At 42.0% G+C, this 19,314-nt stretch overlaps 1 protein-coding gene across 1 annotated transcript in view; it reads left to right on the top strand.

Moving 5' to 3' along the window:
* LOC105357438 (small G protein signaling modulator 3) overlaps positions 1-19,314 on the top strand; it is a 76,983-nt gene that overhangs the window by 11,045 nt on the left and 46,624 nt on the right. The window contains exons 9-10 of the mRNA XM_023955426.1: positions 2,884-3,001; positions 4,433-4,542. Of these exons, the coding sequence (XP_023811194.1) occupies positions 2,884-3,001; positions 4,433-4,542 (228 nt within the window). The remainder of the gene's footprint in view (positions 1-2,883; positions 3,002-4,432; positions 4,543-19,314) is intronic.

Raw genomic sequence — 19,314 nt, 5'->3', positions numbered from 1 at the left:
TCAGACACATGTATTCTGTCTTACTATGACTGACCTTCATACCTCTTCTTTCCAGAGCAAACCTCCACCTCTCTAGCTGTTCCTCCACCTGCTCTCTACTCTCACTGCAAATTACAATGTCATCCGCAAACATCATTGTCCAGGGAGATTCCTGTCTTACCTCGTCTGTCAGCCTGTCCATCAGCATAGCAAACAAAAAAGGGACTCAAAGCTGATCCTTGGTGTAGTCCCACCTCCACCTTGAACTCCTCTGTCTGACCTACAGCACATCTCACCACCGTCATACTTCTCTCATACATGTCCTGAACTACTCTGACATACTTCTCTGCCACTCCAGACGACCTCATACAGTACCACAGCTCCTCCCTCGGCACCCTGTCATACGCCTTCTCTAAATCTACGAACACACAATGCAGCTCCTTCTGACCTTCTCTGTACTTTTCCATCAACATTCTCAAAGCAAAAATGGCATCAGTGGTGCTCTTACGGGGCATGAAACCATACTGCTGCTCACAAATCTCCACCTTCTTCCTAAGCCTGGCTTCCACTACTCTTTCCCACAGCTTCATTGTGTGGCTCATCAACTTTATTCCTCTATAGTTGCTGCAGTTCTGCGTGTCACCCTTGTTCTTAAAGATCGGGACCAGAACGCTTGTCCTCCATTCCTCAGGCATCTTCTCACTCTCTAAAATCCTATTGAACAACCTTGTTAGAAATTCCACTGCTGTCTCTCCTAGGCACTTCCATACCTCCACAGGTACGTCATCAGGACCAACGGCCTTTCCGCTCTTCATCCTTTTCAGAGCCTTCCTAACCTCATCCTTTCCAATTTCTGCTACTTCCTGCTCCACAACAACCACATCTTCCTCCCTTCTTTCCCTGTCATTTTCCACGTTCATCAGCTCCTCAAAATACTCCTTCCATCTTTTCTGTACACTCTCTTGGGTTGTTAGCACCTTTCCATCTCTGTCCTTAATCACCCTTATCTGTTGCACGTCCTTCCCATCTCTGTCTCTCTGTCTGGCTAGCCTGTACAAGTCCTTCTCTCCTTCCTTTGTGTCTAACCTGTCATAAAGCTCATCGTAAGCCTTCTGTTTGGCCTTTGCCACCTCTCTCTTCACTCTACGCTGCGCTTCCTTGTACTCCTGTCTACCTTCCTCAGTCCTTTCTACATCCCACTTCCTTTTAGCCAACCTCTTCCTCTGGACGCATTCCTGTACTTCCTCATTCCACCACCAAGTCTCTTTACCGTCTTTCCTCTTTCCAGATGACACACCTAGCACCTTCCTACCTGTTTCCCTGATAATCTCTGCTGTAGTTTCCCAGTCCTCTGGAAGCTCATCCTGACCACCCAGGACCTGCCTCAACTTCTGCGTAAATTCCTCACAAGTTTCTTCATTCTGTAGCTTCCACCACTTGGTCTTCTTTTCTGTTTTCCCTCTCTTCTTCTTCCTGACCTCCAGAGTCATCTTACACACCACCATGCGGTGCTGTCTGGCTACACTCTCTCCTACCACCACTTTGCAGTCATTAACCTCTCTCAAATGACCTCGTCTACACAGGATGTAGTCCACCTGGGTACTCCTACCTCCACTTCTGTATGTCACTCTATGTTCCTCTCTCTTCTGGAAGTAAGTGTTGACTACAGCCATTTCCATCCTCTTCGCAAAGTCCACCACCATCTGTCCCTCCAGATTCCTTTCCTTCACACCAAACCTGCCCATCCCCTCCTCATCACCTCTATTGCCCTCACCAACATGCCCATTAAAGTCTGCTCCAATAACAACTCTCTCTCCTCTGGGGAAACTCTCTATGACCTCATCCAACTCACTCCAGAATCTCTCCTTCACTTCTAACTCACAGCCAACCTGTGGCGCATACCCACTGACTACATTCACCATCACCCCTTCAATTTCTAACTTTAGGCTCATCATCCTGTCTGAGACTCTTTTCACCTCTAGAACACTGTTTACAAACTCCCCCTTCAGAATCACTCCTACCCCGTTTCTCTTCCTATCAACACCATGATAGAACAGTTTGTATCCTCCTCCAATACTACGTGCCTTGCTGCCCTTCCACCTTGTCTCCTGCACACACAGTACATCTACCTTCCTTCTCTCCATCATGTCTGCCAGCTCTCTGCCTTTCCCTGTCATTGTGCCAACGTTAAGAGTCCCTATTCTCAAACCTATGTTCCTGCCTTTTCCCTTCTCTCTCTGGCCACGGACCCTTCTGCCTCCCCTCTTTCTTCCACCAACAGTAGTCAAATTTCCACCGACACCCTGTAGGTTAACAGCATCGGTGGCGGTCATTGTTAACCCGGGCCTCGACCGATCCGGTATGTCTAAAGTGTTGTGGATGATTCGCATGGTTATTTTGGCAATTTTTACGCCGGATGCCCTTCCTGACGCAACCCTCTCTATTTATCCGGGCTTGGGACCGGCACAGAAGTAACTGGCTTGCAACCCCTGTGGCTAGATTAGCTGTTCATCATTAATAAGTCCTAGAAATCCACTTCCTTTGACCATTTTGATTTTCCATGGGATCAGCAGCTTGAAGCCTTTTTTTTTTTGTCCTTTGTAGTTTTTATGTCATTTATTGGCATTGGTTCTTTCCAACTTTTCTTCATGTCTTACACATAATGCATGCAGTACTTTTTCCCAGAACAAAGCTATGTCATCAGCAAATATTTGAGACACATTTATATAAAATAAGTTATTTACATTGAAAATAACTTTGAATCCGAGACCTGGTCCCGACTCTCATCACTCCTGTGGATGAATTCTCACTCTCCTGTTTTTGAGTTGTATTTGTCACACTGATGTCTTTGGAGATGTTCCGTTTTTTCGGAGGTCCTCAGAGCTTCATGGCTTTTGTCTTCAGGTCTGCCGGCTGTTTTCCGCTCCGCTCTGACCATCATGGAGCTTCTGGAGCCTCGGCTGCTGGGACTAACAGATGAAGGAGCGGTGCTGCCCCTGCTGCTCAGAGTCCCTGTTGACGTGTAAGTTCTGGGAAGACATGCTGCCTCTCTGATAGTTTCCCACACTGGTGCTGTCTGGGATCTTTTCTTCAAAAAGTTCTCTCCAAAAGCTTTAAGGGATGTTCTCACAGCTGACCGCTTCCGGCTCAATCCTGAATGAACTGCCGTCGTCCCATGATTGCCAATGAGCTCATCATGTGTGACATGAGCGACTGAAAGCGCATGGTCTTTGCTGAATGAGTTCCTTCAACGGCAGCCTTGCTGCTTTCAGGAGGAGCCCCTCGTCTCCATGTTTCTACACTGAATGAAAACGTCAAACGCTGACAGACGCCTTTTGTTGACACAGCTGTAGTCATGGTAACTGAGCAGGGGGACCGGGTCTGTGTGAGGCGTGGACTGATGCAGAGGGATGAATAAAACCAGCTGATTCTATTTGCTGAGACTAGAAGGAGCAGGTTCCTGCTGTCATGTTCTGGTGAAGCTCACCTAAAGCAATCAGAAAAATCTTTTGGTCTTCGACTGGATTGGGAAATGATTTATTATATCAAATTTGCATCAATTAAACATTTTAATTTCCGTACTGATATGCGTTGGATTTTTTATGTTTTATGTCCGATTTCGAGTCGTTTGCTTTTGGTACAAATGCAGAGTCCCCATCCAACAGTTTCATAGAACATTTTTTTAAAATGTGTTATAAACTGATCCACGTTGGTCTTTGTTTTTATCTTATTCACCTGCTTTTATCATTTAACATTTAAACAGAGCATTTATGTGAAGCATCTCAAACAATTAAGTAAACATAGTGGAACTTTTAACTAGAAATAACGGTTAACCATTCACCATTCATTCATTCATTTTCTTAACCGTTTTTCCCTTTCGGGGTCACGGGGCTGCTGGAGCCTATCCCGGCCTCTTATGGGCGAAGGCAGGGGACATCCTGGACTGGTCGCCAGTCTGTCGCAGGGTAGAATGTCCTCAATCACACACCCATTCACTCTCACACTCACACCTAGGGACAATTTAGAGTTGCCAATTAACCTATGAAGCATGTTTTTGGACGGTGGGAGGATCGGTGGGAGATCCCAGAGAGAACCCACGCATGCACGGGGAGAACATGCAAACTCCACACAGAAAGGCAGTTTTTCATGTCCCCCAGCCGGGACTTGAACTGGAGGCCTTCTTGCTGTGAGGCAAGAGCGCTAACCACTGCGCCACCGTGCAGCCACAGTTAACTAGTAAAAACAGGTGATACTCAGATATGTGAGAACGTTTGGAAACTGTAGCATTCGTTCCTTTAGATGCTTTATTCACTGTGAAGCAGTCGAGACAGACCAGAACGTTCCAGACGGGACTGAGCTGCCGTACTGAGTCTGTGCCCTAGCGAATCCTGTTTAAAATGAGTGTGTTTATTGGATGTTTCCTTGGCCTCACCATACTCTGTTCCGTCTGCAGAGCTCAGTACTCTACATTTGTTCCTGCCCTGTGGAGACTCGAGGTCCAAGACTGGGAGCTTAAATGTCTGAACAGTCTGGTGCTGGATGAAAACCATGGATACAGAGCAGGTATAACACGCACGCACACACGTATGTGTTACCAAAAATGCACATGGACACACAGATGCACATATATGTTTATAAGAAACACACATGCACATACTGTATATGTTAATAAGAAATGCACATGTACGAATGTTTAACAAAGCACATATATGAAAACAGTCACACATGCACATGAACAAAGACCCATATACATATAAATGTAAACAAAAACACGTGCACATTTGTTAAAAATAAAACACCTGGACATACAGTTCCTTACGAAAATATTCAGCCCCCTTGAACTTTTCAACCTTTTCCCACATTTCAAGCTGCAAACAGAAAGATATCAAACTGTAATTTTTGCGAAGAATCAACAAGTGTAACACCATTATGAAGTGGAATGACATTTTTGGGGATATTTCAAACTTTTTTTCAGCCCCCTCAGTTAATACTTTGTAGCCCCGCCTTTTGCTGTGATCACAGCTGTAAGTCTCTTGGGTTTGTCTCTATCAGTGTTGCACATCGAGAGACTGAAATCTTTCCCCATTCCTCCTTGCAAAACAGCTGGACCTCAGTGAGGCTGGATGGAGAGCTTAGGTGAACAGCTGCTTTCAGTTGTTTCCACAGATTCTCCCTTCGATTCAGGTCTGGACTTTGACTTGGCCATTCTAACACCTGGATATGTGGATTTGTGAAATATGTTCAAGGGGCTGAATACTTTTTTACATTAACAATCACACATGCACATATATGATAACAACCACACATGCACATATATGACAACAATCACACATGCACATATATGACAACAATCACACATGCACATGTATGATAACAAATACACATGCACATGTATGATAACAATCACACATGCACATGTATGATAACAATCACACATGCACATGTATGATAACAATCACACATGCACATGTATGATAACAAACACACATGCACATGTATGATAACAAACACACATGCACATGTATGATAACAATCACACATGCACACGTATGATAACAATCACACATGCACATGTATGATAACAATCACACATGCACATGTATGATAACAAACACACATGCACATGTATGATAACAAACACACATGCAAATGTATGATAACAATCACACATGCACATGTATGATAACAATCACACATGCACACGTATGATAACAAACACACATGCACACGTATGATAACAAACACACATGCACACGTATGATAACAAACACAAATGCACACGTATGATAACAAACACAAATGCACACGTATGATAACAAACACACATGCACATATATGATAACAATCACACATGCACATGTATAATAACAAACACACATGCACATATATAATAACAACCACACATGCACATATATGACAACAATCACACATGCACATGTATGATAACAATCACACATGCACATATATAATAACAACCACACATGCACGTATATGACAACAATCACACATGCACATGTATGATAACAAATACACATGCACATGTATGATAACAAACACACATGCACACGTATGATAACAATCACACATGCACACGTATGATAACAATCACACATGCACATGTATGATAACAAATACACATGCACATATTTGGTAACAACCACACATGCACATATATGATAACAAACACACATGCACATATATAATAACAATCACACATGCACATATATGATAACAACCACACATGCACATATATGATAACAACCACAAATGCACATATATGATAACAAACACAAATGCACATATATGATAACAAACACAAATGCACATATTTGGTAACAACCACACATGCACATATATGACAACAATCACACATGCACATATATAATAACAATCACACATGCACATGTATGATAACAAATACACATGCACATATTTGGTAACAACCACACATGCACATATATGATAACAAACACACATGCACATATATAATAACAATCACACATGCACATATATGATAACAACCACACATGCACATATATGATAACAACCACACATGCACATATATGATAACAACCACAAATGCACATATATGATAACAAACACAAATGCACATATATGATAACAAACACAAATGCACATATTTGGTAACAACCACACATGCACATATATGACAACAATCACACATGCACATATATAATAACAATCACACATGCACATATATGATAACAACCACACATGCACATATATGATAACAACCACACATGCACATATATGATAACAACCACAAATGCACATATATGATAACAAACACAAATGCACATATATGATAACAAACACAAATGCACATATTTGGTAACAACCACACATGCACATATATGACAACAATCACACATGCACATATATAATAACAATCACACATGCACATATATGATAACAACCACACATGCACATATATGATAACAACCACAAATGCACATATATGATAACAAACACAAATGCACATATATGATAACAAACACAAATGCACATATTTGGTAACAACCACACATGCACATATATGACAACAATCACACATGCACATATATAATAACAATCACACATGCACACGTATGATAACAAACACACATGCACACGTATGATAACAAACACACGTGCACATGTATGATAACATACACACGTGCACATGTATGATAACATACACACATGCACATATATGATAACAATCACACATGCACATGTATAATAACAAACACACATGCACACATATGATAACAATCACACATTCACACGTATGATAACAATCACACATGCACATATATGAAAACAAACACACCTGCATATATATGATAACAATCACACATGCACATATATGAAAACAAACACACCTGCATATATATGATAACAAACACACCTGCACATCAGGGCAGCACGGTATAAGGAAATCTTGCGATATGCAATATTAATGATCAGTATCGCGATGACGATATAACTAGCAATACATGAACAAATAGCAAAACAACAAAAAAACATAATTTCCATTTCACTGCAACAGTGTTATTTAAATAAGAGTCAACATAACTTATAATATACCCCAAATGACCCTCGTCTACATTGGAGGTAAAAATCTAACATAAATGGGCTCCATCCTATTAAGATAAGATAAGATAGGACTTTATTGATCCCCGGAGGAAAATTAGGTTGTCACAGCAGCCAAAAACAAGAAAAATAGCAGTTGGAAAACTACGAAAAACAAAGTAGCAATGAGTAAGAATAAAAATAGACCGTGTTGTTGTATAGTCTGACTGCTTTTGGGATGAAGGACCTCCGGTAACGCTCTTTTTTGCACTGGGGGTGCAGCAGTCTCTGGCTGAATGAGCTACTCATAGTCCTCACCGTTGCATACAGGGGGTGGGAGGGGTTGTTCCGGATGCTGGACAGCTTGGTCAGCATCCTCCCCTCACCTACAGAGTCCACTGAGTCCAGGGGACAGCCCAGGACAGAGCTAGCTCTCTTGACCAGCTTGTCCAGCTTCTTTTTGTCCCTTTCATTGATTCCTCCACACCAGCAGACCACAGCATAGAAAGTTGCTGATGCAACGACAGTCTCATAGAAGGCCTTGAGTAGTGTCCTGCACACACCAAAGGACCTCAGTCTCCTCAGGAGATGGAGGCGACTTTGGCCCTTCTTGTGCAGGACCCTCGTGTTATCTGACCAGTCCAGTTTATTGTTGATGTGAACACCTATTGGTCAGCAATGTGATGGTGTGCATCTGATTTGATTGAAAAGGGATTTATTTGACTCGTTAAATACTTCAAGCTGCCATAGGATCGTTTTATCTCATTTAATGTAACCATTTATTGCAATTTCCGCTGTCTTTTGCAATATGCATATTGAACAGCTTGATATCGCGACAACAAAAAATTAGCGATTTATTGTGCAGGCCTAATGCACATTTGCACATATGTTAACAAAAAACACCTGCAAATGCTGTATATATTACCAGAAACACATACAAACATGAAACACCCAGATTTACACACTCATGCACAGGTGTGTTAAAAAAAGCACATACACGTACTTGCATTTAAAGAGGAGCTGGAGGGACTGTTCCACAGACAGTTGTTCAGTTTTTTTAACCTTTCTTACACTCACACTGATCCTGTTACACAATCGCTCTTTAGTTCTTGTCTTCATTGTGTCCGAGAGCTGAGTGTTTGGGAGGATTTCTCCAGTTTGCTACTGAAAGAGCTTTTCTACAAATGAAATATTGTCTTCTCACTTTTCCAACTTTTTTCAGTTTCTGTTTGAAGGAAATATTATTGGAAAGATTGTTTGGCATCTGTTACAAATTAAAGTGTTTAAGTGGTTGAAAAAATACGAGAGCTGTAGGTTTATCTGTTTTTGTTTTTCTGCCACCGCTTAAAAACCGCTTTGGTCACTGCAGACATTTCGGTATGTTTTGGTCGGATATCCTTGCGTGTGCTTGGGCGTGTCTGTACGTGAGCACATGCTGTCACTCTAAAGATCAGAGAGCTGTCATCTCTGAATGCTCTTCAGAAATCATCGGCTCAGAACCTGAAAAGCCCTCACCTCTGGAGCCTTAGCCTCCCGAAACGGCGAGCGCACACGCATGTGCCTGTCATTTCATCCTGACAGTCAATGAACTGCTGTGTGCGAGCGTGTGCCTGTGTGACACAGCGTTCTGCTATCACCCCCCCCCCCCCCCCCTTTCTTAAAGTTTTTTCTAAGAAAAAAGTGTGACTGTGGTTTAGAATAAGTGAATAAGAAAACTAGAAAAAGCGATCACACTGTGTGTGTGTGTGTGTGTGTGTGTGTGTGTGTGTGTGTGTGTGTGTGTGTGTGTGTGTGTGTGTGTGTGTGTGTGTGTGTGTGTGTGTGTGTGCGTGTGTGTGTGCGCGTGTGTGTGCGTGAGACACATCAGGATGAGTCATCCTTGTTTGCCTGCTTGGTGGACCGTTTTGCCCTCAGGAGGGGGAAGATGAGCTGATTCATTCAATCCCTTTCTGTTGCACTTTCACTTTTTTTCGGACCCATCTTTGTTGCTCACTCTTCTCACTCAGTCCTGCACTGCATCCAGGGTTTTGTGGGTCCTTGAATATGTTCCACAACAAAAACATGACTGCAGCAGCATTAGGAAATGACGGTGATCTGGAGTGTAGTAGATCTACCATCATGTCTTCATGTTCTCCATCGTCCTGGTCTGCTGCACAGACACACACAGCTGGCTACATCCCTTTGTGACTCATAGGTGGGACATTCCCAGGTTGTTAAAGGTGAAGAAGCTGAAGTGACATAAAAAAACAGCTATTTAGTGATGGGGTTTCAGTAATATTTTAATTTTAAGATCAGATTTCAGTTTTTGTAAGGTAAGGCTATTTCATTGTAATGTTAGTTGGGCCATATTTTCAAAAAGCAAAATTTAGCTGGGGAATTCTTTTTGGCTATTAAAATGGGGTAATAATAGAATTTTACCAGGATTACCGTAATTTCCGGACTACAAGCCGCTACTTTTTTCCTGCGCTTACAGCCCTGCGGCTTATTCAGTGACGCGGCTAATTTATGGATTTAATTAGCGGCCGCCATGTACGTACTTTCGAACTCAGTGAATAGTTTGAATTCTTTATCTAACACCAAGCACAAGGCATTTATATTCAACACACCTCTAAGCAGCCAAACAGCATGGACTTGACTTCAGGTCTTAGACACTTCAGTCATGGTTCAACAAAACGAAACACGCATGCCCGGCCGCATCCCAGAATCCTTTGGGGCCATTAGACCCAACGTGCACGTGATCGCCGCTACATTATGATGAAGCTTTCAAGTTAAAAGCAATCGTTAAAAACAGCGTAAAAAAGTCCACCGTCACCAACGGGTTTGGAAAAGCCGGTTTGCTGCGTGACGGAGAGAACAGCGCATGGAGTGAATGTACACTCCATTTACGGTTTCTAAGGAAACCGTAAAAGCGGAATTTTGCTTTGAAAAACTCACAGCCTCCGTGTGAGCTGGAGACATCTTCTCCTGCTGATTGAGCTGCGGGGCCGATGGCAGTCTCCTCCTTGAAGCCGCCCTGGCCAGAGGTGTCGGAGTAGATGGGAAGGGGAGACAAGGAGCGCGCGGGGCGGGAGCGGAGCGCAGAGGCGTCCGCGGAGTGCAGAGGCTTCTGAATTCTGACGCACGCGCCGCACTGAGGCGCGCGTATCGCACTGAGGCGCGCGCTTTTCAGTCGCCGCTGCTTTATTTTACTAGCGTGTTTTTTAACCAGTCCTGTTACTCCCATAACGCTGCCGCGACACAAGCGGAAGGAGAGCTGTACCCGTTCACCCCTCCATGCACTGCTGATACTTGCTCATTCTTAAACACGTACAACAGAATGGCGAGCCGGGCATTGGCCCCGCCTTTAGCCCCTAAGACTCATGGGAAATGTGGAATCGCGGATGTAAATTTCCTCATCATAACTGAGGGATGTAATGTTGATTATATGGTTACTGTTTGTAATTTTATGTTAGATACCTAGATTGTCAATAAGTAAAAAAAAATGAAATAAAAACACCATAACTGAGGGACTTGTGAACAGAATAGAGGTCCATGCTGTTTGACAGATGTCGATACACTCAAATACATGAGCCAGAGGCAAAGCTGGCACCACCCACAATGTGCTAATGAATTGCACTCACTCTGGGATGCTGGGCGTGATCTGTCAGGATGACAATATCGCCTAACGCATGCGCGGCTTGTACTCTGACGCGGCTTGTGTATGTATAAAACTAATTAAACACGTTAAAATGGGTGGGTGCGGCTTGTAATCGGGTGCGCTTTGTAGTCCGGAATTTACGGTAATTTGATCTGACTTATTGAGTTATTTCAAGCATTGTAGTCAAAGCAATAAAGAATGTAAACACATTTTTCAAACAAATGAATAAACAGAAATAAAACAAAAAAAAGACACTTATCATTAGTGTCTTTGTGATCAGTAATTAAAGTCAAGTAGAGCTTGATTTATTGCTAGACAAGGAGTGGGAAGAAGCTAGTTTACATAATTCCACCCCTACTGAGTTCATTCATTTGATAGTTTTACAGCTTTTGGAATCCGGTTCTGATCAGAAAGATTCTTTTTAAGTTACAAAATCCTGTTCCTAGTAATGACTTTATCTTCAGAAAACATTCATTCATGATTTCGGTAGACAGGAACAGTTATGTAATAATCATGAAATCTTATTAGAACGTATTATCACATTAATCAAGTAATTATTTCTTTTTTTTTTTTTTCTTTTTTTTTTTTTTTAACTTGTCCTGTCCAACAGCTGGGCAGACAGATGAGAGCTGAGGGCCTCTTGTGTTGGACATATTTTATTTTAACAAGAGGGGTTATTAATCTTCAGACAAACCAAAGGTATGTCTGAATAAACCCCTTTTTGTAATTGAGGCCAAACTTTATTAATTTCAATCATGTTTGAAAATCTTTGGTGTTGGACCGGACGGAAAAGGAAAGAGGGGAAGAAGAGAGAGGGATGTTAGAGAGAGGGGGGGGGGTAGGAGGGTGATAATAGGAGGGGAAGGGGGGTAAGACCATGAAGCAGCATAGAGCAACAAGTTTACTGGTTGTTAATCATTATGGTAAGGTTCAAATGTAGTACAAAAAGGGCGGGGCCAATCCACACACACACTCAAATGTTATAAACACACCTGCTAGCTGCAAAAATGTCCACCTGTCGACATGTACACAAAACAGTGTTCACACGCATACTTATGCCTTAAAACCAACTAGTGTGAAATATTTCAGTCATTCAGTCATGCAAACTGTTAGTGCAAAGGTGAGCTAACACCTGTGCTCAGGTGAGTGTTTATGTTCTTCTAAAATGGATGGTGGAACGTGAAAAGAAGGAGGGAGAGTGCCCAGCCATCCCCACCCCAAGACCCCCACCGCAGCAGCAGCGGCAGCCGGAATCCCCCCAACGCCACACGGGAACCGGCAGGGAACAACCGCCGCCCGGGCGACCAAGCCCGCCACCCAGGCCAGGGCCAGCAGGACCGCCGCAAGGCCCCCAGAGCCAGAGAGTTCCGGGCATCCCCCCGCCCCCACCCCAGGTACGAGCCAGGACCCCCCAAGGGAGACCCGCTCCGCACTCCAGGCAGCCATCCGCCCGGCCCACGGTTGGTCCAGGGAGGAGCAAGGCAGGGGCCCGCCCCCCCCCGCCCAGGAGGGGGAACCCCGGGGAAAAAAGAGGGCCCACAAGGGGTGTTGTAAATATGGCCCGACCAGGCTCGGCCACAGTTGGAAATTTGGCGGGGCCCAGCGCTCAGGAGCAGGGACCAGAACCCACCCCCCAGGGACACGAACACCCCCGGCTCAGATGTAATGTGAACCCTCCCACCGCGCGGAGAGAGCACCACCGGGCCCAGGAAGCCGGCACCCCGGGGACACGGCCGCCGTTGCAAAGGGGCCCGTACCCCCCACCAGGGAAGAGGCAGGGGACAGATGGTCCTAGATCAAGTAATTATTTCTACACATTGCAGATTAAGTAAAGAAGATCAATATCTTATTGATTGTAATCACAAAGACATTGTGGAACTTGTCCATTGTTTTCTAAACAGTTGTTTTGGCAAACAGTGCCAGTGACTCAAAAACTATGGAGTGACATTTCTGCCACCACGTTGCACACAAAACCTTCTAAGTTGCAAATGAGAATACAAAATATTTTTCTTTTCAATTTCTTTTTTTTTTTTGCTTTCAAAAACGTTTTTTGCGTTTGCAAAACACGTTTTTGCATGCGTTGTGTGTCATTTTACTTTTTTCCTATCATTGATTTTGCCGAGTTAAGTTTCTGTTTAGCATGACAAAGCTGCCATCAGACAGCTGCTGATTGGTCCAGATACTAACCAATCAGGTGTCTCTGTCTGATATTGACAGTGCTTGAAAGCAGAAATGGACTCTGTGTCGGTACTGTTCATACGGGATTCTGCCGTTTTCAACCATTCTGGCCCGTTTCTCTCAAAGTAAAACCCAGAAGGAACAGCAAAGCAGCTAAAATCAGAGTTCTGTATTTATTTATGTCAGTTTAGTGACCAACGTGTTTAAAACGTCTGCAGCAGAAAAAACTTCTGAGCTCCGACTCCGTCCAGCCGGAAGTAACACTTTTTACCTTTTGTATCTGAACAATTGTTTTATTTTAATCAGTAAATGTTGAAATATTGAGAAATTTCATGAGTATTTTTTTAACTTTGGACAAACGTTAACGAGTTCTAAAACATAAGACACTGTGAAAATGAACATAAAAAGTTAAAACTGCTTCTTCTGCTTTGCTGAGCCATCATTCTTTTGCTTGTCACTGCTGTTAATCTATTCCCAATCACTTGTGCAGCATTAATTAAAATGTGCTTTGGAACTTTTATTGTTTTGTTTTAACAGACAGATCTTAAAGAAAATAACATTTTTTACCAATAATTTGCTCTGCAGGAATCACAGATCAGACACAGACCTGTTGATGTAATGTCAGCAGATCAACTTTAACGTTTATTTTACAGTTTCAATATATCCTCTGCCATAAATTGATAAATCTGACTTGAGAAAAATTAAACAAGGCTAAAAAAGAAAGAAAGTATGAATTATTGTTAAAGATGTTAAAAAATGAAAATGTCTTCATCCAAAGAGCCAAAATTGAGGGGAAACAAAAACTGGTCCAGCCTCTGAGCCTCAGAAGCAGACATCATGTTAGATAAATGTGGTTACTTAATTGGTTAGAATCTGGACCAATCAGCAGCTGTTTGATGGCAGCTTTGTCTGAAACTAATGTCAGCAAAACCAAAGATAGAAAAAAAAAAAGTGAGATTTGACACAACGCATGCGAAAACATGTGTTTTGCAAACGCAAAAACAGGAATTATTTAATATTTTCATTTGCAACTCTTAAAGTTTTGTGTGCAACGTAGTGGCAGAAATATCACTCCATAAAAATGCAGGTATGCAGTGCATAATGTCAGCTTTATTTTGAAAGGGTGTTGAGACCCCCCTTAAATAGAAATTGTGTTTGGTGTTTTTATATTATTTCTTTAAGCTTTTCTTTTTTTGACAATGGAGGACATATAGAGAGTATTTAAGCCTAAATATGTGTTTCTGAGTTTTTTTTATTCAAATCATGGTGAATCAAGAGCAGACGAAAAAATTCAGTTAGAAAAAGCTCTCAATTGTGATGTAAAAAATTCGCTGGGTGGGCCAAAGAATCCCTGCTCCGCTCCATTCCGATGCATTCACTGTCAGACAAATGGATCCATGAACGTCTTTTTTTCCCTCGTCTGAGCTGGAATCTGGATCTAAACTGCACGGATGGATAGCTGCAATGTTGCTGGCCATTTTTACTGCATCGGTATTATTGGGTTGCCTGTTGGCCCTAAAAAGCGAAACAGGTTTTTTAGTTTTGGCTAAAAACTGCATCATCCTCACTAAAAGACCACTGGGAATACTCGGAAATTAGATGTGACCTTCCAGGAAGAGTCTGCGCTGCCAGCCCCGCCCCCAGGCTAACACAATCACCCACTTTCTCCGTGGAGCTAGCTGTGATCGGCAAAAATGCTTTTGGAAGGCTCCACAGCATGTGCATCCATCTTTGCAAAAGTTTGGATGTCGTTTGATTTTGTGGGCAAAACGCAGACACGCTGCTAAGGCCGACTCTAGGTTGATGTCATAAAATGGGCGGCACCCACGAGGACAGAAAGACAGAACCACGGAGATCGAGTCGTCTTACATCCAGGTACAAAAATGAGCTGTGAAAAAAACTCAAATTTCATTTTAAAAATCGCTTTTTAGTGTGCCAAAGGTAATACATGATCAAAAATAAGCGTATAGTTTACCATGAAAAGCATGGTTTAGGCCCTTTAAAGATAATGTGTAAAAAGTCTGTGGTTGAAACGAACACAAACAGGAGTTAGTGATTGTCATTTGTAGGGACTGAGAGACTGTCTGTGTCTCCTGCAGCTTGCTGTCTGTTTGCTTTTACCTCATTGAGCTATCTTTCCACTCAGCCTGTCCCCTTAAAGCCCTCTACTCTGGTTTTCACCTCCTATGACCTTCAGTGAACCTTCTGCTCATTTTTTCCTCCAATGCTCTTCTTCCATTTCCTGTCCTTTTACAGTATCTCTCCCTTTTTCCACCCCCCTCCCACCCCTGTGTGGCAGCAGATGCCAGCGTTCTCCCCTCCACAGCCAGCTCCCAGGAGATCTGCACTGCTTTCTTCCTGACCGCCTGATGCTTCAGTTTTAGTGCAGTGACTCAGCATTTGTTGTATTTAAAAGCCCCTTCAACCCCTCCAGCAGGTGCTGTGCAATTTGCAAATGTTTCTCTTTTTTTGGGGGATGCCAGAAGAGCAGACTTGTTTGGGTTTTCTATTTTTACCATCATTTCTGTGTCAGGTGTTCATGTCATGGTCTGATCATCTGGACCTTGTTTTGTCTTAGATGGTAATCAGGCATAAACTAGAAGAAAGAGCTTTAGAAAAGCAGCAGAAGGGTGGATTTCTTTTTTCTAGTCCTTCTTTTCCTTATCTTTCCTGGAGCACTAGCACTTTTTGCCATTATAAAGTTTATGACTGCAATCAGTCTAATAAATGGATGGATTCTTTATTTATCATCATCACTGGTCCTACAGAATTCGGGGAGCCTGTTTAGCTCGTGCTGGTTTGCGGCGCCTTCCGTCCATGAAACCAGGGTTCGACTCCGGGCTGCTCCCTGCTCCCCTCTCTACCTCCATGCCGGTCCCAAGCCCGGTTACCCTGAGAGGGTTGCGTCAGGAAGGGCATCCAGCGTAAAACATTGCCAAGTTCACCGTGCGACTCATTCGCTGTGGCGACCTCTGATGGGAAAAGCCGAAAGGGAAACAACAACAACTGGTCCTACAAAATTCAGAAAGCGCTCTTAGGTCAATTAATGATTCATTTATAAAAAATAAAGAATCAGCAACTACTATATTTACAAATAATAAAAAGAATATTAAAATTGTTCAAACAAGAATAAATATACCAAACATACATCTCATGACAGCAATATGAGTTAAAAGAAAACATCCAACATTGCTTTTCAAGTTTAACTTAAGGTTGTGTGTGTGTGTGTATATATATATATATACACACATATATATATATGTGTATATATAGGGAGAAAAACAACAATTAAGAATAAAAAAACAAAGATGTATCACATCTGTTTAAGATATTATTTATAAATTGATTAGAAAATGCACAAAGGAAAATCAAGGTATTTTGTGTGACATTATAGTTGCTGCTAATAAAAGCTAAAATTAAAACGACCATCCATCCATCCATCCATCTTCTCCTTACACTCATCATGGACCGGTTCCTGAGTTCAGCAGTCTTAGCAAAGATGCCCCAGCTTTGGAGGTCAATTATCAAAACCAATCAGAACAGCTGCATGGTTCATTATTTGTGGAGTTTTGCTTCATAGGCCACATTGTGGTTGCTTATTAGCTTGTTCTAAAGGTAGTGACCTTTAGCCCACTTTTCTCAACATTTGTAACTCTATTTTCCACTCTGAATCACTACAGTACTTTGTGTATTTCTGTGCAAAGCGACCACCTATATGTAGTTTTAGGTGAATGCAGTAACCTTCACAATGAATTATTCAAGCTCAGAGTGCTTTACTGAAAGGATGAGTCTTACATTTTGCGTGTTCACTTTCATTTTTGTTTCCGGCAGTGACAGATATAGATACATGCCAGTAAATTCAGAGCTTGGTGCTTTACAGTGAAGTAGAAACAAATTAAAGACGTAGGTAGAACCTGCTGAGCATCAAAGAAGTAAAAAATAGGAAATAACCTCAGTTATAGGATTGGAATGACCAAACACATCCGTTTAAATCAATAGGTGTGATGTTTCTAAAAAGATGTTCTTACTGTCCCCAATCTTTACTGATTCAAAAGTGTTTGACTTTTCTTCAAGACTCTATAGAGCAGTGGTCTCCCACCTTTTTCAGGTCACGGACCAGTTTAATGTCAGACAATATTTTCACGGACCGGTCCGAACCAAGCAGAAGTTTGCCATTAATAATTTTTAGCTTCTGGTTTCTGAAAAACCTATTTTTCACATTAAAATGCTACTACAAGAAATTTAGTTGAAAAATGAAACCTTTTTAGGTTGCTGTATTTTGTGTGTGCAGATGACGAGGATTCGGTGAAGGAAACTTGTTGATTTGTAGAAGTTGTTTCTGATTTGTAAAAATTCAATAAAAACAACATTCCAGTTTTTCTTTAATCATAGAAGATTATTATAACATAAGTCTCAGATCAACATTCAGAGCAAAACGATTATTCCTATTTTGTTTTCCATAAATCTTGATTCATTAAGTATTTATTTTTAACAGACGAACATTTTCTGTACAAAAGTTTCTTAACAGATGCCTAATTTACCATTAATCTCCATTTTACGAGTTTCCTCAGACCAGAAACATCTGCAGGTCAGCAACTTTATTTGACTGAATCTTCATCCTCTGTCAAATGTTTGCTGCTGGTTTAAACTTAGACTTTGTGATGAAGAGGAAGACGTCAAAGTGGAGGCTAACAACCGGACGCTAACTTTAACCACATCTGCCTTTTAAGGTGTGATGGATAAATAAAGCAATATAAAATGACAACCATCATAAAACTGGTATTTTCTAAATATAGTTATAAACATAAATGTCTGCAACTTTATTATCTCCATGTGTGAAACATTTGAGACCCAATCACCGCAGCTTCTGCTTCGTGAGAACAACTGTCTCAATAAATCGTTTTTGGAGGAAAACTCCTGTTTTTTCTGCAAACAGCAGCTTTATGTTTCTGTCGAAGGCTCTTCTTCAGGTTCCTCACTGACTCTTTTCTCCCCAAAGAAACTTTCCAAATACGTGTTATTGTTTGTTTGTTTAGCTTTGAGTTACTATCTTTGCATTCCGAGCAGCTGCGTGACGCGTTGAGACAGACGGATGTGGTGAACAGAATCTGGTAGTTTTCTAAAATAAAAGTTCCGTCTCTATTGAAAAACAGAAACAGAAATTATCGAAGTTAACGTATGCATTTGTTTTCTGTCTGGGGCCCGGTACCAAGTGGCACACGGACCAGTACCGGTCGGCTGCCCGGGGGTTTAGGACCACTGCCATAGAGCCTGTTAGATTTGAATGTGAGGGGAGTTTGATTGCCCCTCATGTGGATGTGGATGAAGAGATTTGTTTTGTTGGTTTGGCTGTTTTCTGCAGGACTCGGACTGTGCAGCTTCTCTGCTCCCATAATTTGCTTCAAATTGAAAAGTTGGAGAAACTTAATGTCAAAACCATTCATCAGATGTTGGAGGTTGAAAAAAAATCAAGTTGGTTTTGTTAATATTGCTGTGAGCTGCTTTGGAACAAGAATGTCTCTTGATTCCCCTTTGTGGATACTTGTCCTCCAGATGACCTTCCAATCTGAGCTGGCTTTCAAGTGAGCTTTTTCATAATCCTTCCCCTCGATTCGATTGTTCCCTCTAGTTTAGGGGGAATGCCACCTGCTCGCTAACTCACTCAGCCCTCAGGCCGACCACCTCCCGTCATTAGACGCCTCTCTTGTGATCAAGACCTCTACCATTTAATTTGCTTAAATTTTGACAGACAAGCACAATCTTGCCTTTAGCAAACTCACTTTTATCACCTACAATACATCAAAGCAGTTGCTTTGCTTGACATTGTTCTGGCTAAGCAGAAACTGATATGCCTTGTCGTTCCATGGAGCAGTTTTTTTGTCCTTAAAGATCCGCAGATAATTTGTTTCAATTACAATGTAAATGTTTTCCATTGTGTATGTTTG

Source organism: Oryzias latipes, chromosome 6 (assembly GCF_002234675.1).
Source record: "Oryzias latipes chromosome 6, ASM223467v1".
Classification (NCBI taxonomy): domain Eukaryota; kingdom Metazoa; phylum Chordata; class Actinopteri; order Beloniformes; family Adrianichthyidae; genus Oryzias; species Oryzias latipes.
Note: the sequence above shows the minus strand (reverse complement) of the source record. Positions and strands in the feature narration are given on the sequence as shown.